Source organism: Oculina patagonica, chromosome 12 (genome assembly GCF_052425735.1).
Source record: "Oculina patagonica isolate OP01 chromosome 12, crgOcupat, whole genome shotgun sequence".
Classification (NCBI taxonomy): domain Eukaryota; kingdom Metazoa; phylum Cnidaria; class Anthozoa; order Scleractinia; family Oculinidae; genus Oculina; species Oculina patagonica.
Genome location: NC_135769.1, coordinates 18403258 through 18427610, shown reverse-complemented (window position 1 = coordinate 18427610; position 24353 = coordinate 18403258). Strand labels below are relative to the sequence as shown.

The 24353-nt window shown below is 38.5% G+C and overlaps 3 protein-coding genes across 3 annotated transcripts in view; all 3 read left to right on the top strand.

Moving 5' to 3' along the window:
• The first annotated feature begins 124 nt into the window (after window positions 1-124).
• Window positions 125-9777, top strand: LOC144633362 (target of rapamycin complex subunit lst8-like). Its single transcript, XM_078492241.1, has 10 exons — window positions 125-363; window positions 2702-2753; window positions 3054-3103; window positions 3559-3671; window positions 4085-4160; window positions 4723-4797; window positions 5228-5305; window positions 5843-5970; window positions 6442-6584; window positions 9349-9777. Exons 1-10 carry the CDS (start codon window positions 241-243, stop codon window positions 9465-9467), a joined length of 957 nt encoding a protein of 318 aa, XP_078348367.1. The 5' UTR covers window positions 125-240; the 3' UTR covers window positions 9468-9777.
• Window positions 9778-12845: 3068 nt separating this feature from the next.
• The window catches only part of LOC144632394 (exportin-6-like), a 45302-nt gene continuing 33794 nt past the window's right edge, over window positions 12846-24353 (top strand). The window contains exons 1-3 of the mRNA XM_078491033.1: window positions 12846-13273; window positions 15696-15786; window positions 16928-17040. Of these exons, the coding sequence (XP_078347159.1) occupies window positions 13271-13273; window positions 15696-15786; window positions 16928-17040 (207 nt within the window). The 5' untranslated portion in view covers window positions 12846-13270. The remainder of the gene's footprint in view (window positions 13274-15695; window positions 15787-16927; window positions 17041-24353) is intronic.
• On the top strand, window positions 18038-21381 carry LOC144632359 (uncharacterized). Its single transcript, XM_078490987.1, has 2 exons — window positions 18038-18896; window positions 19089-21381. Exon 2 carries the CDS (start codon window positions 19241-19243, stop codon window positions 20282-20284), a length of 1044 nt encoding a protein of 347 aa, XP_078347113.1. The 5' UTR covers window positions 18038-18896; window positions 19089-19240; the 3' UTR covers window positions 20285-21381.

Here is a 24353-nt window from a genome sequence, read left to right as displayed (position 1 = left end):
TCAGTTTTCACAAAGTTTGTTTATCATATTTATCCATCGTTACCGTCCCTACCCCACACAAAATCTTTTTAATTGCGCCGACCATGAAATGTCAGCGGTATAATTGATATTAGATTAGTACTTCAAGTAGCATGAACTAAAGTAAAATGTGAACGAGAACTGCGGCTGCCATCTTGTCCTCAATTTTCACGGAATTTCGTGGAGTCGGCAGCGTAAATACACACAAATGATAACTGCAAGATGACTGAAACAGATGGTTCAAGTGAACCAGTTATCTTGGCTACAGCAGGGTATGATCATGCCATCAAGTTTTGGCAAGCACACAGTGGAATATGCCACCGTACAGTCCAGCATCCAGATTCTGTATCCTTTATAAATATGACCTGTTTTTAATGTTGTGTGCTTTGTAAATAACAAATATCTCGACTCTAACTACAGAAGGATGAGTTAAAAAGAAAATTTTCGTACTTTAAGTGTTTTATGTACTCGTTTCTACAGTTCTGCATTTGTTAGTTCATGACAAACACTGTGGTCAGTGTTTGCCATGAACGGTATTCCGTAAATATATATTTTTTGTACCGTAAATGATTAAAAAAACTCCCACTCTCAAATAAACGCCCCGTATCTTATAAACGCCTCCCCTGAGCTGTAAAGTTTGTATTAGACGCCCGCTCTAATAAACGCCCTGTGTCTAAGGGCCTGATTACATTAGCCGGGCTGGCTCGGTTTGCCGAGATCTCGGCACGTCTGTTAAACGCAACAAAAATCAACTTTGCGATTACATGACAACCGGGCCAGCCCAGCTAGCCGAGATCCCGGTATCGCGATGCCAGGATCTCGGCTAGTTGGGCTGAAAATTTTCCATGTAATCGCGTTCACCGGGCCAGCCCGGCTAAGCGGGCCAGCAATAAATTTTTCTTCTGAGCACAATATCCGACGAAAAAATCAATGCTACTCCTTCTAAATAGGATGTAGAGGTAACGTAATTCATCCAGCTGCATAAGTGCAAAAAATTAACCACCAAATAATTTATTGCCAGAAAAAGGTCAAAAAAGGTCATTCGTGCTCTGATCATTCATGCTAAAACCGGGCTGAAAGTCATCTCGGCAAACAGGGCTCATGTAATACCGAGCTGAAAGTCATCTCGGCAAACTGAGCCAGCCCGGCTAACCGGGCCAGCCCGGCTCATGTAATCAGGCCCTAATAGAGGCCCCCCGGCCCCCGCCAATCTCCTTAAAAACCAAGGAAATGCTCAAAAAAGTAAAATCACGTTTACAGTATTTATTTTGCCGGTTCCTTGCTTGACTCGGACATCGAAGAGGCCAACAATGCTAACTTGATTGACTTCGATGAAGACATTGATTTCGAACTATGTTAAAGGACATCTTCAGGCTTTGCATTAGATTAGATTAGGGCCATTCCAAAAAAAATTAACACCCCCTGGTTGACTAATTTTTCTTAAGAGGTCTAAAATATGTTGGCACCTTTGATTCTTTCTGAGAGGGTAAGTAAAAAATGAGCAGAAAGTGGTCTTTTTTTCTGATGGGGTTAAGAAAAAATCGGGTTTTCTGAGGGGGGCATCATGTCGGCACTTTGATCTTTTTTCTTAAAGGGTAAATTTTAACTTACAATGTTCCTCGTCAACAGGGGGGGGGGGGTGTGTGTGGATATAAAATGGAATGGCCTTTAGTCTTCTTGTCACAAACACTGTTTTCTATCTTACTCCGCGAGCAAACTACGTGTCTTATTTGTTTAGTTGAGGTTGTCCCACGTTAAGTGAAATGAACTCCTCTCTCTAATAAACGCCTCATATCTTTTTATTGCTCCATCTAGAACCCCTAAAATTTAATAAATGCCCTGGACATTTATTAGATCATTTGCGGTATACGGTAAATGTATTTTAGCCGTATTTTTGGGTCGCAATCCTCTTCAATATACATGTATATCGCTTATGTAAACACAGTTAACCTGAGTAACCTTGCTGTATATGAACAAGATTTTTGTTTGGCAACTACAGCTGTACGTTTGTCTACCCTGTTAGAAGCAAATAATTTAACTCTTTGCTTCTAAGAGAGGAGACTAATAATTATATAAAATAAAACAAACATATGTACCATGTTGTTTTGATAAACAATCCCCCCTCCCTCTTACACTGACTAGCTTTTAGTGTTGTAAGTGCATAGCAGCTATCTTTCGACATGCTTAACAAGCAAGATGGATCAAAATCCACCAATCCCCACCCACTAGCATGACCTTCTGTACTTGTGGGCTCATTTTCCATGTTTGCATGAACAAACACTGATATGCGTCAGTTTTGATTGGCTTATTTCAAACAGCACATCAAAAGACCATGTAAAATGTAAAGATGGATGTAAAATGACTGAACAAAGTAATGAATAGGATGTTAGTGTACTTGTTTTGTTGCCTGTAGATTCCTCTTCTCTTGTGTCACAGAGATAAGTAATTTACTATTGCGTCTGGCATAAAGAAGTGTATAATAATGGTATATTTAGACGTAACATTATGCAGCACAGAGTACTTGAGTACTTAAGCCCTAATGTCAGGGATGTGTGATACGTGTTTTAAAGCTATGAAATAAGTGGATATAGTTTTTGAAGGAGTGAACAATTTTTCTGTTTGTTTGTTTGCTTTTATTTTTATTGCTTTGCTAGTAAGCTACATTCTTTAACTACTGTCTTAGCAAGTCAATGCCATGCAAATCACTCCAGACAGACAGCTATTAGCTGCTGCAGGTAACTATCATGAGGTGTTAAATGTTAACCCCCCCCCCCCCTGAAATAGCAAGCCTTTGAAAGTAGCCATAAAATTTTATGGTTGTTAGCAAATCCCAAAATTAACAACCATCCATTAGTTATGCTCTGCCAAAAGCAGTGACCGCAAACTCAACTTGATTTAACTTGAAAGTAACAGTTTTAAAGTCCATTTAGTAGCAAATTACTTTTAAACTCTGTAGGCAGCCATTCTATCAAATTTGTCACTGCATATTATTGATAAAATCATGGTTTTGTTTATTTTTTTACTTCTTTGTTCAGGATATCAACACATACGCATGTATGACATCAATTCAAACAATCCAAGTCCTGTAAGTCACATGTTAACCTAAGGAATATTTAAATCAGTTGTTAAGGTTTTTAACCATACATGTATGCGCCTGAGTGTGATATTGCCAAGATTGTACTCTTTAAATCAACCACCAAATTCTCAGAACAAACATTTACTAGAAATGTATGCCAATCAGTAAAGGAGAATTTACATTTTGATTTGGCTGAAAGGACTAAACATAAAAACAAACAAACCCAGGAACACCATTTACAAACAGATACCACCAAACTGCAGAGCAACCTGACAAATGCTGGGTAGGGTGGGGTGGGACTTGGTGGTAACCAGCGGCAGACTAGCATCTCATTAAGGGGTAGAAGCACCAGTATAATCACTTCATGCTACCAGAATTAAAAAAATAATGATGATTTATATAGTCAACAGTTTATAAAAGAAATAGTCACAGCCTGTGAGTTATTTTCTGTTTCTTTATCCAAGGTTGTTAATTATGATGGTGTGTCAAAGAATGTGACTGCTGTTGGATTCCACGAGGATGGTAAATGGATGTTTACTGGTGGTGAGGACTGCTCGGCCAGAATATGGGACTTGAGGTATATCCCTCACTGTTTTGACCTTAGTTTCTATTTGGTATTTAGACGTATGTGAAAGGATTTTTAACCCTTTCACTGCTAGATTGTGAACATGCAGAGTAAAATCAGTGCTTAAACAAGCCAATACACCTGCAATTGATCATGGTCCCCTTTTCAGGGTTTTCCAAAGGTTACATCAAAACTTTTTTGGCCAGAAGAAATGATGTGAAGAGTAGAAAGGAATGAGAACGTGGAATGTGGTGAGGGGTGGATGCTAGGCTCAGTTTCCGATGAGTGTTCCTACTTGATGTTACTTGTCACATACAGTAGCAAGTTCTGCAAAAATTGTCTAATGTTAACAATAGCCAAGCATTGTTAAATGCTTGGCTATTATTAAAATACTTTTTTTGACATATTTTCATTTTTGATTACAGGTCTCATAATTTGCAGTGTCAAAGAGTGTTTCAAGTTAATGCACCTGTAAACTGTGTTTGTCTTCACCCTAATCAGGTAAACAGCCAACTTATGTACCTTATAAATCATGGGCCATTTTAGCCTAAATGCATAGCCAACATGGAGAAACAATCCAGTTGAACATTTGTTTGCATTTCTATGATACAAATGTTTATCTGCCCCTAACAAAATCCACCTTCCAAAGAATAATTACTTTACATCATTTTGAGCAGTTGAAATGTCATAGCCTGTATGCATAACCAACATATAAATATTGAAGAAACAATCCAGTTGCTCTTTTGTTTGCATTTCTGCGTTACAATTGTTTATCATTCTGCCTTTAACAAAATCCACCTTCCAAAGAAATAAAAACCTAGTGTTTATATAAAAACAAATAGTGTTTATATAAATACCTACAGGGTTAATGTGTTCACTGCCAGTGAACACATTATTTACACAGTATTAATTATATATATTTTATTTTATTTTAAAGTTTCAGTGTGTATAAAATTAATGAATTTGTCAGTTAGTTCTATGCTTAGCAATTATCAAGCTTATACAGTGCATGATTAGGAATGATTTTATTGGCTAATGTTGTAAATACTTGTCATTGTTTTAGGGTGAGCTCATTGTTGGTGATCAAAGTGGTGCAATACACATGTGGGATTTGAAGACAGATCACAATGAACAGTTGGTTAGTAGAATCATTCAAACATTGTCGTGGACTTAGCCTTAGTGCACTTAAGCTTGTGTGCATGTATATCTGCCCTCTATCCCAATGTTCTCTCTTCCACTCTACAATCTTTTTTTTCCCTCTTTGTACATGAACATTGTACAACAACCCTTAACATCCCTCGATCATACCCTTTCACACAACATTTACCCACTATCCCCTTCATATTTCCTCTTCTCTTCAAAGGGCAGCTGCCCTCCCCCCTTCACATTTTTTTTTCTCTTCCGCTCCACATTTTATCTGCCCTCTGATCATGAATAACCCTATGCATTCCCTCTTTTTGCATCTAAGTACCAATGTAAGTGCCACTAACAGTAATGGAAAATCAGAATGTAATCTGTGTTATTACATGAATGTTGACTTTTTCTCTTTGGTTTGTTTTGTTGTGCAGATTCCAGAGTCAGATGCTTCTATTCTGTCCATTACAATTGACAGAGAAGCATCTTACATGGCAGCTGTCAATAATCAGGTAAGCAAGAATGTCAATACACACTGCAATCAAACATAATAACTGTGGTAACTAATGTACAGTGTAGCAGGGCTGTAGGCATGAGTGGGTGCGAGTGTCAGAGGTGTGAGCACCTCGGGGAGTCAGGGGGTATTCTCCCCCGGAAAAATTGTGAAAAATAAATTTGTTTTATTCCACATTTCTTGCTTTCTGAGAGTCATTTAAACTCACACTTCCAGATTAGGCAGACCTTTGTGGCCTGTGAGTGGGTGCAGACACACCCATTGCACCCCCCACCTACGGCCCAGTGTAGCTAAAGGCTACATTGCAAATAGATCCAAACAAAAGGCCACAGTATCATGCACAATAAAGTTATTTTATCAATCAAATAATTATTCAAGTTCAAGTCTGCACAAATCTCTAAGTGTGCGATTTTTGATTGTGATTTGTGATTCAACTGATAAAACAATATAAAGATACCTAAGTACAAAATATCCCACAAAAGCAAATGAGAAAAATTTCAGAACTTACAAAAGTTGCATTTTTCATTTGATGAAGGGTAACTGCTATGTATGGAGCTTAACTGGAGGTACCAAAGATGATCCAACTGTGCTGCACCCCAGGACAAAAATACCCAGGGCACATAAAAGGGCAGCTTTGAAGTGCCTTTTTAGTCCAGACTCCTGGTAAGCACAAAGTACTCTTAGTTTTCTTTTGATATTTAAAAGGTTCCATTCTTGAAACTTGATCTTCATAGTACTCTTACTATAACTTAATTATTACAGTAGAATCCCAGTTTCTAGAACCTACAATAAAAGTGAAAATCGGTTCAAAAAATCAGGGTTAAATCGCAGTATTTGACTGAATGAAACAAACCCAAGGTTTGAGTTATCAGAGGGTTCAAGAAATTGGGATTCTACTCTACATGTATAAATTTTTATGTTTTCATGTATTTAAAATCAAAACCGCTCTGTATATTTAAATTTTTTGTCATGTTTTATTAAGTAGAGCACTTCAGCCAGTTTTGACTCCTCCTTTATCAACCAGTCAACATCACTATGATTTATCAGTGACTGCAATGAGGTGTACACGCATGTATTTGTCCATCTTTGTATGGAAATTTTATAATAATTATATTCCTTTGTCATCGTCGTCAGCTTTCTCGCCACAACGTCTGCTGACACTACTGTCAATATATGGCAGACAGCAGACTTTTCTCTTAAAAAGACTCTGAAAGAAGCTAATCAAAGATGGGTGTGGGACTGTGCCTTCTCTGAAGACTCACAGTATCTTATCACAGGTATGACACAAAATAATTAAATGCTTAAATATGTGATGTGTTGGTTCAGAATGAGAGTAATGATAAATCTTTAGAAAAAAATATTATAAATACATGTACTGCAAACAACCTTATTGCCAAAACAAGTTTAAGCTCTTATGTCACGACCACCTGGTACTCATTTTTTTATAGAAAATGTCAAAATCCCTACCCCCCCTCCTCGGGCTTAAAGGAGAAGTTCACCCCAGAATGGCCATTTATTTTCTTTACGCCAATAAAAAGTTTATACAAAAATATGTTATTCACCAAAATTTCAGCTTCCAACGAGCGCTAAAACCCTACGAAATCTTTCTCTAAAGTAGCCCAAAATTCAACAGCTGAACGCCGCCATCTTGGAGCTAGTAATGTATGCGTGACGTCAAAGAGCTCAGCCTGAAGTTTGAATACTCAAAACTCCTTGTTTTGTTTTGTTTGTCAAAATGCCTGTTTGTGCAGCTCCATGTTTCTCAAACAGAGCTCCAAGAGATACAAAAAACCTTTCACCGTCTTTCAATATCTAAAAGGAAAAATTCTCACGAATGGATTATAAGAATGGGCAAAAACGAAAAATTCCTGGCAAAGCGGACATAAATATTTGTGTGTTCCGAAAACTATACGGAAGACTGCTTCGAAGAAGATCACAGATACAGTCTCCTTAGTGAAAATACCCACAAAAGAAGAAAAAGGCAGACGCAATACCAACCAATGTTACGATAATGCTATTTTTTACTTTTATTTTTACTTTATTTCAGGGAGGATTTTTAATCAACCAGAGAAACTCTCTGTTGTTGTTGTTGACTTCGTCGTATTTTCTCGATTAAACGCGGGTCCCCGATTAAACGCCGGCTTCGTATAAACGCCAGGTCAAAACTGCTAACTTTTAAACAAACCCTGGGGGCGTTTGATCGAGGTCCCGGCGATTATTTGTGGTCAAGCAAACAAGTAAATATATTCTTTTCAGTAGCACTGCTACGACAAACTGGTACGGTCTGCTACTTTGGTAATTTTTTATAATGTTCAAGGAAACGTCCGGCGTAAAATAACTAGGATGGATGCTGTAAACAAAACGAAACAGCAATGTTCACGTTCATGTCGTCATGACTGACGCGAACAGTGGAGGACATTTATTACTGCGAAGGACATTGGCGACATTGCCGTTTATGGACTTATTAGATGTTTATGTTCTGTTTGTCACAAATCTTGATTGCAACATGCACGTACCGTATGCAATACTGCAAAATTGGTAACATGATCATCCTCGGAGACCCAGAGACAGATTGTCGAACGGGACGACGAGAAAAATCGAGGCTCTCGAAGAATAGGTAATAATAGATCAACCTGAAAAAGTTGCAGAAAATTGCACTTCGATAATGAACTCGATCGGACCCCGATTTAACGCCGGAAAACACAAATATTTGTGTCCGCTTTTGAGCAATTGTTCTTTAAATATTGAAAGACGGTGAAAACGGAAATACCTCTTTTTGTATTTCTTGGAGCTCTGTTTAAGCAAAATGGAGCTGCACAAACAGGCATTTTGACAAACAAAAGCCACTACAAAGAAACAAGGAGTTTGAAGTAATTTAAATTTTTCCCACTCAACTTCAGGCTGAGCTCTTTGACGTCACGCATACATTAACAGCTCCAAGATGGCGGCGTTCAGTTGTTGAGTTTTGGGCTACTTCAGAAAAGGACTTCGTAGGGTTTAAGCGCTCGTTAGAAGCTGAAATTTTGGTGAATAACATATCTTTGCATAAACTTTTTATTGGCGTAAAAAAAATTAATGGCCATTCTGGAGTGAACTTCTCCTTTAACATTGATAGGTGCATATCTATAGTAATAAATACACCCCTCCACCCCCTCCAAAAAAATGATTTATTTTCTTAACTCCAAAAATACCCCAGCCCCCTACAAACTCAGATAACTTGCTAGGTAAAGTCTGTGTTTGAGTCTCTTATGGCCCATCAGGCTGGGGCTTATCTCTGCCAGTTTCCGTGGCATGAAGCAACTAAAAGTGTTTATACTCCTTCCTGGATGGGATGCTATTCTATTACAGGGCTACCCCCAGCAGTAAATTTGTTGGTACTCATTTATACACCTGGGCGAAGAGAGGCACTATGAGTGTGAAGTGTCTTGCGCAAGAACACAAACAGTGCCCTGGCCAGGGCTCGAACCCAAACTGCTTGATCCAGAGTCTAGCACACTAACCATTAGGCCACTGCCCCCCCCCCCCAGGGGGGTACTCTGACTTGTAAATGACGGGGATGATCGAATGAAGGCAAAACTCAGGACCCAAAAAAATCCCTAAGCCTTCCGACTTTACCCCAAAAAATCCCTGGACCAAAAATAACCCCTAAAAATTCCCTTGTCAAATTACCCCTAAATTGCCAGAAGGCGCAATAACGCTTGTGTTTGATTATTCATCATACCATAAAAACGCCAAGGCCGTGCCAAGGCACTTTAGTTTGTTTTTTATACCCTAAAAGATCCCCTATTTGAATCAAGTCACTCAAAAAATTCTTGCCAAATCTTCTTACCCAAAAAAATCCCAGAATCGAAAATTTCAAACCCAAAAAAATCATTCAATCATCACCGTCATTTACAAGCCGGAGTACCCCCCCCCCCCCCTTGGACTGCCCCTCCCATTAGTGTATTTTATTAATAAGTAAATTAAATCAAAGAAGATTGAGTATATTCAACATTAACATTAATTTATTAATAAGTTGTTTGATAATGTTCTTGTCTTTAGCTTCTTCTGACAACATGGCGCGCCTTTGGAATCTAGATCAGGGGGAGGTAGTACGTGAATACAGTGGACATCAGAAGGCCGTGGTAGCCCTGGCATTTAGAGATGCACATGCTGTGTAGTGGTCAATCAAATGGAAAAAAAAATAAATTAAAATAAAACATTTTCATCATTCTTCTGCCTTTGACCTAAATGTTGTGTTTATAAGGTGACATTCAAGACAGAGGAAGAGTGAATGATATTGGACATCTTCCACATTTGGTGACTAGTGAAGACTTTGTGATGCTTATTTAATCTGCCATTTCCCATCTTTTGTTCAACCCGAGACAAAAGTGAAGTTTTTTATGTGCATAACTGGATGTCTTTGTATAGCAAATAATTTGGTGATTTAGATGAATTTATTGACTTGCATATAACAAACATATAAATGGTCCTTAATGTTCTCAAAAGAAGTCTTCACAAATGTCATATACTTCTAGCAGCGAATCAGACATCAAACAAGACACCACTTTTGGTGAGTTGTTTGACACTTGAAAAGACTTGGAACTGTCAATGAAACTGTAATTAAATACTAATTAAATAAAGATGAATTTTGCCGTATGTATGAACTTTGTGCTCATTACGCTCATACCAATTTTAATAGAAAATGGCAATCCTTTTATGAGGCCCTGCCAGGGGGGGGGGGGGTTCCTGTGTCGCTTGTCTAAATTTAAAAATGTGCCGTGTCGCTGTTTTATCAAACTTCGCGTCGCTGTCAGTAGTAAAATTGAAGGAAAATTACTTGTCCTTGTCGGAATTTAAGTTTTTCCAAAAGGGTTGTTGTTTGTCGCGATTTCATTTTATGTGCTGTCACTACTTTTTGGGCCATGTCGATTGTCGGAATTTACCCTGGCAGGGCCTCTTTTATTGACTTATAGCAGAGATACTGCTTCTATTTTCTAAACTTTTCCCTTGAATGTGTGGTTCCAGAAAAATAAAATATCCATACCTCCCCACAGAAGGGATTTGCCCTATGCACCCCCCCCCCCACCCTTCTGGAAATTCCAATTTAGCTTCATACATTGCTTTAAAGTTCTGGGTCTTTGTGACCCCCCGTCCTCCCCGGAATTTCCAATCCCTTCTGTGGGGGGAGTATGGATATTTTCTGGAACCAAACAATTACCCTTATAGATGAAATCATCTGTTCAAAATAATTATTTTGAAAGGCCCCTTAAGGCCTTTAAAATACCTAAAATGGCAGTTTCCACTACTCTTTTCCAAAACTTTAACTTTTGAAATTGGGTGGGTATGGATATTTTCTGGAACTGCGCAATCATCATCTTTTTAGTATCTGGGGTGATCATTTGGGTGTACAGCTACACAGATCCATTAAGAAATCATTTATAACTTTGTGGAAGTGGAAGATTTGTACATTCTTTCCAATCAAGAATAAATCATCTCCTTGCCTACCTCCCTCCACACACCCCCAGGGGGGGGGGGTACTCAAAAAAGTTTTGTACTGGGAGGCTCCGCCCGGAGATTAGGCTTTTATAGATTGTGCTAGCATAATTTTTGGCATAATTGGAGCTAACAAGCATAATTTGTGAAACGAGCACTGCCACGGCATAATTAGCAATTTTTAGCACTTTTTGGAGCATAAATTCGTAAAATGTAGTAAATATGATATGGTGTACTTTCTACAGAAATAAATGAAATTTAGGTAGTTTGTTCTTGCAATGCGTGTTTTAGCTATACATTATATTATATTTTGATTGTTAAGTCGTTGGAGGCATTTTACAAACGGTTTAGAGATGCGAGCAGCTAATTTGGACAGCTGACGGCCGTGATAAACTGCCATAAACACAAATAAATTTACAACAACAGTTTATTTAAAAAAACATCATAATTTGGTGTCGTTATTGCGCACCTCTATGTATAGAATCTACGTCATTTTGTGAGCATAATTTCGGAAATCAGAAGCATAATTCGGGAATTCTGGCATAATTTTTGCATAATTTGGCAAAATTTTGAGCACTGCTAGTAACATAATATGCCACTTTTAGGAGCACAATCTATAAAAGCCTACCGGAGATCCAACCTCTTGGCCCTTTTATATACCTTTTTGATAGAAAAAAGGTACCCCTTTTGTACAGTTTGTATACCTTTTATTGCAAAAAGGCACCCCTTTCATATACCTACACGACATCACATTTACCTAAATGGGAAGTTTTCTTGTTATTTTTATGTAGCGCTTAAAGTGCCTATGAAATGAAAATCAAGTTGAACTCATATGAAAGGCCTTTCAAAATGAAGAAAGATGGTGTTTTCATTTTTCTGATATCTTTTCTCGTTCCAGAGATATTAACGATTTTGTATTATGCAAATTAGATAACTGATGACATCATAAGTTTGACAGAAATTGGTGTAAAAACACAAAATCAGTAATATCTCTGTAAATACTAAAGCAAAGTAATTGAAACTTGGCACCAGTATTGTACCCTAAGAAATACACCACATGGTACATATAATTATGTTGCTATGGCAACATTTTTGGTCCCAGTCTTTTTCTTCTTTGAATCAAATATCACGATTTATGGCTTTACAGTGAGAAGTAAATGGTGTCATTCCATACATACGTAATGTGCTCATTGCGCTAGGCACCCAAATGACCCTAAAGATGGGGGATAAGGTTTGGAATGGATCAAAACCCGGGATTGCTATATCCACATGAAAGAGATCTGGAACCGAGATTGTTGCCATAGCAACACCAAAATATGCAACATGTGGTGTATTTCTTGGGGTACAATACTGTTGCCAAGTTTCAATTATTTTGCCTAAGTATTTACAGAGATAGCACTGATTTTGTGTTTTTACACCAATTTCTGTCAAACTTATGACGTCATCAGTCATCTAATTTGCATAATACAAAATCGTTAATATCTCTGGAACGAGAAAATATATCAGAAAAAGGAAAACACCATCTTTCTTCATTTTGAAAGGTCTTTCATATGAGTTCAACTTGATTTTCATTTCATAGGCACTTTAATAAATTAAAACGATACAGCCAAAAGTTGCGTCTGCTCGAAATATATGATATAAAGGCCTTTTAAAATAACATTATGGCAGATTTCTCTACCCTTTCATATACCTAAACTTGTGAAATCCCTACCCTTTTATATACCTGGAGTCTGAAAAAGGTACCCCTTTCGGGCGGAGCCTCTCCGTAAATAGGCCATTATAGGGAGTACAGCAGTGTGTAATGCAACATCCATATGAATTTATTATTTTTGATAACTTCACGAATTCAAAATAGTACATCAGTACAATTAAGTTCTGTGGCATTTCAATCACTGAATTAGGAGCCGTGAGCGTCCGAACCAGCCGTCCTTAATTTTTTGAGAATTTTATATACGGTCCCCACCCCTCCACTGGTCGGCTACTTGTTTTACTCGACCGACTCCTCCCCGTTGTTTGCTGTGTGTCAGCCTCGTTCTTATGTGTGTGGGCCGGGCAGGAAGAAAGTGAAAGGGGCATAGCTATCGCAATCGTACAAGAATTTAACCGGTTTTGTCGCCGTTTTGCGTTCTTAAAAGAATTGGCTTCGAAAGTGTGGAGGCTAATACCATTATTTTTTCTCTTTGGTTAAAAACTGGTTGTTTTGCGTAACGAGAGCTCTAAGGACTTTGCTCTCGGTCAAGGACTCGACTCGACAAAGAAAGCCTGGGAGTTTTTTGCGGTGACTGTGAGTCATTAGACTATGCCGTAGATAGGATCTCCACGTTGCGCTCATTCCCGGCATCTCACTACGATAAAAAGACAACTGTGTATGGCTTATTTGTTTGACCCATCCTGAAGATGTTTTTTGGTCAACTGAATAGTTTTGGAAGCGATTTATTGTAAATGACAGTTGGAACACGCGAAGTTACAGCAGCGTACGTAAGCAATCATGGTAAGTAACTTTACAAGCCTTACTTAAACTTTTTTCATCTCTCTGCGATACCGCCTAGAAGTCAAATAAAAGTTGTTGCATCGAACAGCCTTTTTAAGTCTACCCAATAGACATAATATTTTAATAATTGCTTTAATATTACCAGTGATGGCATTGGGATTTCGATATCCATTCATTCTGATGGCGTGATTCCAGCCAACAAACTTGTAAGCTTTTGTATGAAAACTAGTTTCTGTATGTAAACTTGGAAAAGTGGTGCATATTCTTGAAAAAGCTTTAATTCAAAGTTGATGTTTTATTAAAGAGTCTGACCCACCCACTTTGCATTGCGCGCCCTGTTGTTGTTTATGAGCGCGGAGGACCACAAAAACTATTGTAACATGATGATGCTTCTTTCAAAAACAGCGATCGTTCGAATATTATAAACTGAAGAGAAGAGATAAGACTTGTTTCTAGCATTCAGATCGCGCTGGAAACAGATTTTACTTCTTGGTCGCTCTCACTGGCTTTTTTGGGGGCCCCAAAAATGGCGGATTGAAAAAGGTGAGAAATCTGTTTGTATCGCGTTGTGAATGCTAGAAACAAGTCTTATCGCTTGTTACAGCTTCTCTACAGTTTGTGTTCATCGAACGATCGCTGTTTTTGAAAGAAGGTTATCGTGAAACGATAGTTTTTGTGGGCCTCTGCGCTCGTAAACAACAACAGGCGCGCAATGCAAAGTGGGTGGGTCAGATTCTTTAAGGTAATGACTGTTGGTTTCCCTCTGCATTGCATGTATAGATACCCTGGGTGGGATTGGCTGAAGGCTGAGCAACATAATTATGAGAAAAATCTCTGGGCCAGAACCCTAAATGATTCATTGTTCTTATTAAGCATTTATCTTTTTCATGGAAATAACATTTTGAAACCATTCATCATAAAGTGCTTACCACCGTTTGCATAAATATGCGACTTCAGAAATCAAAACACCGGCAGAAACATTTCCAATATTTCCATCAATCAAAGTTTGAAGTGGTTTCCAACAATGTTTCAGGCGAGCGATCACAAAAATGAACTGGTGATAAACAAATTTTTTCTGTGGCCAAAACTCCCTAAACTGTTGTTATCAGGCACAGATTTAACCCTTTTGTAGAGTTGTCAAAAAAGGCTTTGCCTTGCTAAACAGTCAGAATAAACACCATAAAAATAAAAGATACAAAACTTTTATGTTCAGCGACCTGTTAAACGAATGGTGACATTCAGTCTGGCACTGTCGGCTTTGTGTAAAATTAATTTTTTTGTAATTTTTTTGTAGTCTTCTGTCAAGATAAAATTTATTGTTTGCCAGTTAATCTTCATGATCACTCGTCATTTCAAACTTTGATTGATGCAAATCTTGGAAACGTTTCCGCAGGTGATTTTATTTACAGAAGTCGTGTATCAATACTCTCACTGGATGGCTGCTACAATCTTGGACAAAACTAGTTGACACATACGCATTTCACGCATTTTTCGCAAATGACTCGACTTGCAAGCGGGTTAAAATATCTTACCCCCTTCCCCCCTACTCAATGTTGTTTCTTGTGGTTTGCGGCTCGACAGGCTTTCTTTTAAATACACTAAAGCATTACCAACATTGAAATGGGGGGAAGGGGGGTTGCAAAACTGAACTCCGTTAACTAAATAAGTGGAAATTTGCTAAGTGTTTCAACAGTTTTGTCCAAGATTGTAGTCTACCACAGGGTTATCCTCCAGCATTTAATTTGCCCATACCCTTATACAACTGGGTAAAGAGACACTTTGAGAGTAAAGCTTACATGTTATCTCAACACACAACACATTGACCCTTGCCTGGGCTCAGACCCCGCTATGACAGCCAGCTAATTATTAGAGAGGTACAACTGAATTTTGGTGGGAGGCGCGGTGTCCTAATGGTTTGTGCGCCAGACTTCAGATAGAGCGGTCCGGGTTGGAGACCTAGCCGGGGCACTGCTTTGTGACAGTTAGTTAGGCAGGACACTTTACTCTCACGGTGCTTCTCTCCACCCAGGCCCCAGTTGTTCGAAAGGTGGATAACGCTATCCACCCGATAAATCGCTATCCAGTGGATAGGTGTTAGCAAATCATACTACTCTATCCACTGGATAGCGATTTATCCGGTGGATAGCGTTATCCACCTTTCAAACAACTGGGGCCAGGTGTATAAATGGGTAGCAGCAAATTTACTGCTGTGGGGTAACCCTGCGATGGACTAGCATCCAGAGAGGAGTAGAAATATTCCTAGCCACTTGATGCTACAGAAACTGGGAAAAGCTCTGGCCTGATGAACCACTTGGCTCGACAGCAGGCTTAATCTTTACAACTGAATTTTAATTAGCTGTAAGTACCAACCCAGTGTGGTCATACTGCAATCTTGTGGTTGATTGTTGAATTTCTCTCTCAGTCTTCAGACGCAGCATCTCTTCATGCCTTGGAGCTGCTTATGAATGAATTCTTTGATGCTTCTACCAACAACCATCGGAAAAGAGAAATAGGTATTTATTTGTAAATTAACAGCGTTGGGGGGGGGGGGGGGGTTGGGTTGAGGTCTCTTAGAAACCCTTTGGAAACCCGGTTTTGGAGGGTTTGAAACCCTTTGGAAACACTTTGAAACCCTTTGGAAACCCGTTGGAAGCCCTTTGAAGACACTTTAAAACCCTTTGGAAACCCTTCGAAAACTGATTAAAAACGCTTTGCAAAATCTTCAGAAACCCTTTTGAAACACTGCTCTTTTAAAATCTTTTTGAAGTTTTCTTTGTAACAACTGTGTATATTTCACTTTGAAAACACTTTTACAATCCTTGCAAATGCTCTCAGCTGATAACATGGCTATTTAAATATCGAGCTAAACCGAAAGTTTTCAAGCTACGCGCATTAAATCACCATTTGACTCGCCGGCTGTGAAACGGCGCTGCTACAACAACAAAGTCATTGTTTAATTAACTGGCTCATTTCTGCAGTAGCATCAATATTGGTATAGTCGAAGCTCTCGTAAGCGGACACCCTCGGGATGCGAAAAAAGTGTCTGTAACTGGAGCTGGCCGCTTACAAGAATGGTTCTCGTAAGCAGCCACTAGAGGCGTAGGCGATAGGTGGCCGCTTACTGGAGCTTGCCCAGCTAACAATAACAGGACAGACGTGGATGACGACAAAACAAACACTGAAATATGGTACTGTAAAAACTGTAAAATCATTGTGACGAATGGTGATGTGAAGTTGATTGATAAAAAAGCAAGATACAGAGGTTGTTAATACTATTAGGTTTTTTTTTGGGGTGTCCACTTATGGGAGCTTAAAAGCAAAGAAAAAATCTAAGTCGTGATCTCTGAAAGTGTCCGCGGCCGCTTACGGGAATGTCCGCTAATGAGAATGTAAAAATACAGAGTTTGAATGGGAGTTAAAATGGGGTTTCAAACAAGGCGGCCATTAGTAGAGCTGTCCGCCTAGGAGAGTGTCCGTTAAGAGAGCTTCGACTGTATTGATACTATAGCGTCATTTGAATTGGCTGGTATGTCACCAGTACAGTATGTTTCCCTCCCCCCGGCCCTATCTCCCCCTCCCTCAACAATCAAACTTGAGTCTTTGCATAACAGTGATGATGTTAGTGTCACAATTTTATTTTATTTTTTTTCTTAGAACAAGTATTACAGAACTTTAGCCAGCAATCAGGGGCATGGCACCATTGTGTATATTTTATGAACAATTGTTCAAACCAGTATGTCCTGATGTATGCAGTTTCAGTGTTTGAGGTAAGTACAAAAAAGGATCAGAATTTGATAAGTGAAAGTGTCGCCCAAGTATAATTCATGATATTGTTTAGTTCCATAAATTGTCTGTACATCTACTACAAATGGGAATTTTTCCTAAGACCCGTAAATTCTCCTGAAAATTCCAATTAAGCTTCATACATTTCCTTAAAGTTTTGGCCCCAGGAATTTCCTATCCCTTCTATGAGGGGAGTACGGACATTTTCTGGAACCACACATTTTGTGAATTAAACTGTAACAGTAGTTAGCATGGAAACCACTCTGTTACCATCGAAGCCACCCTCCAGCAATCATACCATTCTTAGTGATGGACAGGAATAGCAAAATGCATTACAAATTGATTGTAAACTTGTTTGATATGAAAGAAATTGAAAATATGGGATGCTAGTCCATCACAGGGTTACCACCAGCAGTAAATTCACCAGTACCTATTTATACACCTGGGTGGAGAGAGGCACTATGACAACCCTCCAAGTTTATTTTTTTACTTAGTGGCCATTTGGCCACGGACTGCTCAAGTTTGGTCACCAGTGAAAAATTTTAGTCACTGAATTAAGCTTACACTTTCAATCCTTCTTCTCAATTTTAGTCGCCAGGCTGGCGACTTCAGCTCCAATTTAGTCGCCAGCTCCAATATTTTAGTCGCCATGGCGACTAAAATGGTCTTAACTTGGAGGGTTGTATGAAAGTAAAGTGTCTTGCCCAAGAACACAACACAGTGACCCGGGCCAGGGCTTAAGCCTAGACTGCTCCATCTAGAGTGTAGCAGACTAACTACTTGGCCACTATACCTCCCACTTACTGTTTTAAACATAACATAATTGACACTATCAGAAAATCAGGGCCCTAACTAGCAAGAGGCAAGACGAGGTACTTGCATCGTCTAGATTTAATTCTAAATTTAAAAACAAAATATGTTTTGTTGTAGCCTGCGTACAGGCTTTCGGGAGATTTTCTGAGAGTGCTCGGACGGCGCAAAGCGCTCGGACGGCGCAAAGCGCCGGCGACGAGGTGCGAAGCGCCGAGAAAGAAAGCCTGCACGCGACTCTCAGGATATCGAGTGTTCACGTCCAAATTTTGGACGCAGTGTGCTGATTGGTAGATTTTAATTATGCGTGACGTAGACAAAGTTTTTCATTTCCGGTAGAGACAAAAACCAAAATGGCGGCAAGTAGAGAATGTGTTCTTCGCGAAGCTACCGAATTTTTATCTAATCATTTGAAGTTTAGCTTAGAACTAAAGCCCGAGCAACGCAATGCGGTCCAAGCATTACTTAAAGGGGAAGATGTGCTGGCGGTACTTCCAACAGGATATGGGAAAAGTTTAATTTTTCAACTTTTCGTTGTTGCTGCGACGATCGAAAGGAATGAGCAACAAACGGCGTTGGTTGTGTGCCCGCTTAAAAGCATAATTGAGGACCAGATTGCGGAGGCTCAAAGCATGGGAATTTCGGCGGCTTCAGCAGCAGATGTCACTGAAGATGAATTGCGGTCAGCAAAATTTCAGCTCATCTTTGGTGCGGCTGAGACTGTTCTTGAACGACGTTTCCTAGATATTTTAAAGGAAACAAACTCTTCGTTTCATAGAAGATTGGCTGCGGTTGTGGTCGATGAGTCCCATACTGTCGAGACGTGGACAGGAGAAAGGTATTTTGTTTCTATATAGCCTGCGAACAGGCTTTCCGGAGATTTTCGTTTTGGGCCATTTAAAGACGAATTTGTTGCTTTAATACTTGTCTTATTTTTATTGTCACAGATCAGAGGGAAAACTCAATGCAAACGTTGCTTTTCGTGAGGCGTTCGCAAAATTGTCTCAAATACGATCCTTTTGTAAACAAGGTGAGTTTTGGGGATTTAATTTTTTTTATTCATTTATCTTCAATGCTAATTCATTGTATTATGTGGCTGGTTAGTTAATAGTTTTTGGGGAGGCTTTCGAATGTATTGTTTGACTCGAAATGGCAACTAGAAACTAATATACTGTCAGTTGTTGATCCTTGACTAAGTGATTTCTTTATTTTGTCTTTTAAGGGACGCCGATACTTGCAATTACAGGAACTGCGGATGAAAAAACACAAAGCGTCATCAGCAAACAACTGGTGTTAAAAAGGCCGGAGAAATTTTATGTAAGTCCCAACAGGGAAAATCTGAGGATTTCTGTAATAAAGTGTCAAAGAGAACTCATGTTCCAGCATTTGGACTGGCTTGTTGACATTGTCAAGGAGAAAGGAATTGCTTGCCCCAAGAGCATTGTATTTTGCAATGGAACTCTTACGGATATTGCAGGGGTGTTGAACTATCTGCTGATGAAGTTGGGGAAAGAAGCCTACTTTCCTCAGGACAGCCAGACATCAGAAAATTGCATCATTGGGATCTATCATTCTTTAACATTAAAAAAATACAAAGAAAGGGTTGTCGAGTCATTTAAAGACAGTGGAAAGAAGAGAATTATAATTGCGAGTTCAGCACTCAGCATGGGAGTTAATTTTCCTGATGTGAGGTACATCATACACTGGGGACCTGCGAGAAATATGCTGGACTATCACCAGGAATCTGGACGTGGTGGAAGGGACAACAGACTCGCCCATGTCTTGACTATTTATTATGGACAACAAAAGAACTTTTGCGAAGATGCTGTCAAAGCATTTCTAGACACTAATGGTTGCTATCGTGTCGAGGCATACAAGCCTTTTGACAAAAGGATTTCCCCAGCCAAGCCATCACATAATTGTTGTTCACACTGTGCAAAGAAATGTGCATGCTCAGGTAATACTTGCACAGCATCATTGCCTGCGTTTGAGCTCAACAAAGTCAGCAGTGTGCCACAACCAACATTAAGTCGGCCAGTTTCACCAAGTGACAAAACTGATTTGCAGCAGGCACTTTCAGAAGTGGTCCAGATAATAATTCCAACAATGAATCTACTAAGTGAAAACATTTCTTGTGGCTATGGCAATAACATTGTGGATGCTCTTGTTGCAAAAGCACACACTACATTTACTGTGATTGATGTTTTGGAGCACATTCCACTGTTTTCCATTAATCATGCTCTGAAAGTATTGGAAGTGTTTCATGAAATATTTGAAGACATACCTAACCTAGACATAATGGTAGAACTTTTTGGTGGAGGAAGGCTAATGGACCCTAATTTAAGCAGACCAATGGAATATTCATTTGGTGACTGTGACCATGAAAGTCTAGTGGAAAACGAAGAAGAGTTTTTCTGAGCGAAATAGGTGGACATAACTTTCTTTTCTTATGGAACAATATGTCAAAAGCCGTATCTTGGTGACAAAAAGGTATGATGCCGATAAGGGGACTTTGATATGAATGGGGGATATGCTTGTTGTCTAACTCTCACTTAAGAGCTTTTAATTTCAAATTTTTGGTCTCGTAGCATGTTTCAGGAAAATATTTGTACCTGCTGTCAAGGTCTTGTTTAGAGTTGTACACTAAGAAAATATATATACAAATGTTCAATCTGCTTTAAGTATCGGAAGTCTCTTTTATGAGTTCAAAACACCTTGAGCCACACCCACAGAAGTCTGCTTTATGGGTTCTTTTTAAAAATGTCTGACAAGCATCCCACCCCTTTTATTCCAGAGTCCCCAGTTACGCATGATACATGTATAATACTATTGTAGAAAAAACAAGCCTGTTTCTGTTTTTCAAAATACTGTAATAATGACATTATTTGTGGCTTCCCAAGGCATCTTTGCCATCACTTTGTGTTGATATCACATTTGTTATTTCTGTGAAGGCTGTGACTTGAGTAACTCAACTACATGTTATTCATTCTTCTTATTCCTTTCAATTATTATTGAAAACTAAGATCACAATAAACTTTTTACATATCTGGACAAACCAGATCTCAAGTGATCTATCAAGGACTGATACATTATGTATATTCTGCAAGCATGTAGATCGAGCTGAAAAAGTAACCAATATTTTTACAAAAAGATTGACATGTTCAGATACATAAGCCTTACAGTGTAATGTAATATTGTTTCAAAACTTCTTGAAATATTATAGCATATTTCTAAATGCTCCGGATTTTTGACAAACACAGCCCCCCTGACAAATTTACATCTATCTACAGAACATAACCTTAATAAGAAAAAAGTAGGCAATGTAAAAAACACCCAGGGACTGAAATTGCCAGAGATGATGGGGTACAACTGGGAGGTGCAAGCTATGAGAGGTTGGATTTCTTTTTAAAAACCATACAATGAGTTACATTTCCCTTTCATACATTGATTTCCATAAGTCCTTTTTTTCTGTCATCCAGGCATGAAGATCTCTGTAATCTAAATTTACAATGCTGCGTGGGAAGTTGGGAAATGAAGGGTGTCCTTCCCTGCCTGGAGTGTGTTTGAAGGCTTTGATTTCAATCAAGTCTGACATCACTTGCATTACTTCCTCTGTGTTGTCTCCCTTTGAACGGTATCCTCTGCGTTCCTGTAGACTGCAATCTTTGTCGATTGAGTTAAGCAGCCGCTCAAGATTTTCAAGTGTTTCCGCTACCCGTGATGCGCTCTTTTCATTTAGATTTGGTCCCAGTCCCCTCCAGACAGTTTTCAGCACCTTGTGCAACTGCTCTTTCTTGAGATCAAGAGAAATGTTCCCTCCAAGCAGCCCATACTTGTTGTAAAATCTATTCCAGAAGAGCTGGAAAGCTTCAAATTCAGAGTAAAGAGCTGCAATTTTCACCAGGTAATGGAGAACAGCATAGGCATACTTAAAATGCCCCCCAGACTTGTAAAGCAGTAAAGCTAACTTGTATATGTCATGAAGGCGTTGCCCATCTCCTTCACGAACAGCATCGTCAAAATCCATTAACAGCAGCCCAAACTTGAGTTTGGCACAGTGGTAATTGTATAAGTGATCACTCTTTTCAGGGACATTGGTTTCCTCTGTTACATCATCAGTGGGAACAAATTGTGGGTGGAACTTTCTCTCATGCCTGTGGGGATTTAATTAACAAACAGTAGAATATTGGATTTATTAACAGACTTGCATGGAGATGATTTGTATTTCTATAGGTGTACTGGGTCATATTACCCTTTCCTGAAAAGTTTATCTGTAATGCTCATGCAATTGTATTGAAACATACAATAGATTTTGATAGATGGCATTTTTAAGCAAGTACTCAAATTTTTGCTGAATTTTAAAAATAAAAAACCTTCAATAAGGGAATTTTATAAGTATTCTTAGTTTACTAGATCAGGCCTTCTGCTGAAAAAATCTCCGGAAAGCCTATTTGCAGGCAACTATCAGATGAAAAAAAGATATTGAGCTTGTAATAAGTTTTAAATTATAAAATTACTTGTATTGCTGCAGAAGACTCAAAGGCTTACTGAGTCCCATTAAATTTTATTTGTGTTCATGTTCGTATTGAGAGAACCTGTTTATCACCTGTTTCTAGTTGCTTTTGTGCTAAAAACGTTTCCACAGTTAGCTCGGCAGAAGTAGTAGCCAAATTCATCTCGCAGTTGTCCTTGTCTGTCATTTCTAATGTGATGAGCTGTGATTTCATGACTGTAAATAAAAACAAATAATATGGTTCAAGTATTGAGTTCAAGGGCAGATAATGTTTGAATGTGGCATGTTAGTTTAATTCTATTTCTATCTTGAAATGAACCTTAATTTTCAATTGTTCCAAAAAAGGTTCACTTGACTACCACTGATGATACATCTTGGGGCTTTAAGTAGGGATATAAAATTCATCTTCATGTTTAAAGATATTGAGCTTGTTCCTTGTGAAGTCACTCATAAAAATATATTTCAGCAATGTAAGCCACAATTTTGTATTTTGGAACAGTCATGGATGTATTATCCTTTTTTCTGTCCCCAATAGACCAATAAAAATTATTTAACTATTGTTTGAGCCATCAGACCCTTTTTTGTCCCCTTACACTCTATTCTAGTATCTAACACTCAGAGCAGTTGAGCTTACCTAACTCTTCCAGAGTGATAAACAAAGACTTTATCACATCCTTCTACTCTGCAGTTGTAATGACCAAGAGATGCAAGTTCCAACTCATGGGTTTGTTGAACCAAGCAATCAATATTGCCAGAACTGAAGACATATTTGTCAATGAATGATTCACAAAGATCAAGTAACCACTTTCCTTGTGTTGTCTTACTCACAGAACTATCAGGAAGAATATAGTTTGGTTTGTCTGGAAAAAAAAATTAAATAGATGATAATCTTTTAACAGTTTTGAACAATGTTGGGGTGTCAACAAACAGAACAGGAAGTTAAAGAGAACTATTTACCTTGTCTCTAGTTCAAATTATATAACAAAAAGAGCTTTTACATAACAGTATTGTTAATTAAATTGTTTATATTTCAATCCAAAACATATAAATTATGTTCTGGATTGAAATATAAACAATTTGATAAACAATGCTGTTATACTGTGTAAAGAAAAATAAAGAGATAATACCATCTACTGTGGCCATTTCTGACATTTCTGAGAAGGCTGCACAGATATGACCTTCCAGCTCACATTGGTGGAATTCCTTGTACTCATTGTATTTCTTCTTAGGACCAGCTGATGCATTTGTCTTGCGGGTGCGGTTCATACTAGCTTTGGTGGTTCCAAGCTCACTTCCAGAATCTGATTTATGAAATGTAGCAAACTCCAACTGCAAAATTGGATAAATACTGTTAATTAAAATAGATATCAGAGGAAGTGAAGACACCTACTTCCAGAAATCTTGGTGAAATACATAATTTATTTTCTCGTAAGTTACAACCTGTCTTCAATTAATTGAAAATAATTTTTTTTTCTGCAAGTAGTATGATATCCTGATTCTTCTATACTTCTGCATACATTTCAAATAAGACATACTGGTCAAATGAAAGATTAAGGTTTTACTCAAGCCATTAAGCTTTAATTTCAATTGTTGAATTCTAATTTGGTTTTAATGCATGGGATTAAAGATTAAAATACTGAGTCCAACACACCTCATACAAGTTCACTTTGGCATGCCAGTCGGCAAACTCAGGATGAATGCCCTGGAGGCGGTCAACACCATTGTCACCATCCTGGAAAGTACCAATCACATTTTGCGCGCGCTCCTCAAAAAGTTGGTCTCCATGGAAAGGTATAGATGTTACAATCTCCTTTGCATCCCCTTCTCCACAACAAGGAACATAGTTTTGTTGGTTCTTTAATAGCAATTGTGCCATTTCGCCTGCCACGTTGGGATTGAAGAATTCCATACCTAGACAGCGCTACAGAAAAGGGGGAAAAAATAACAAAACACAAAAACAAGAATATATTAACA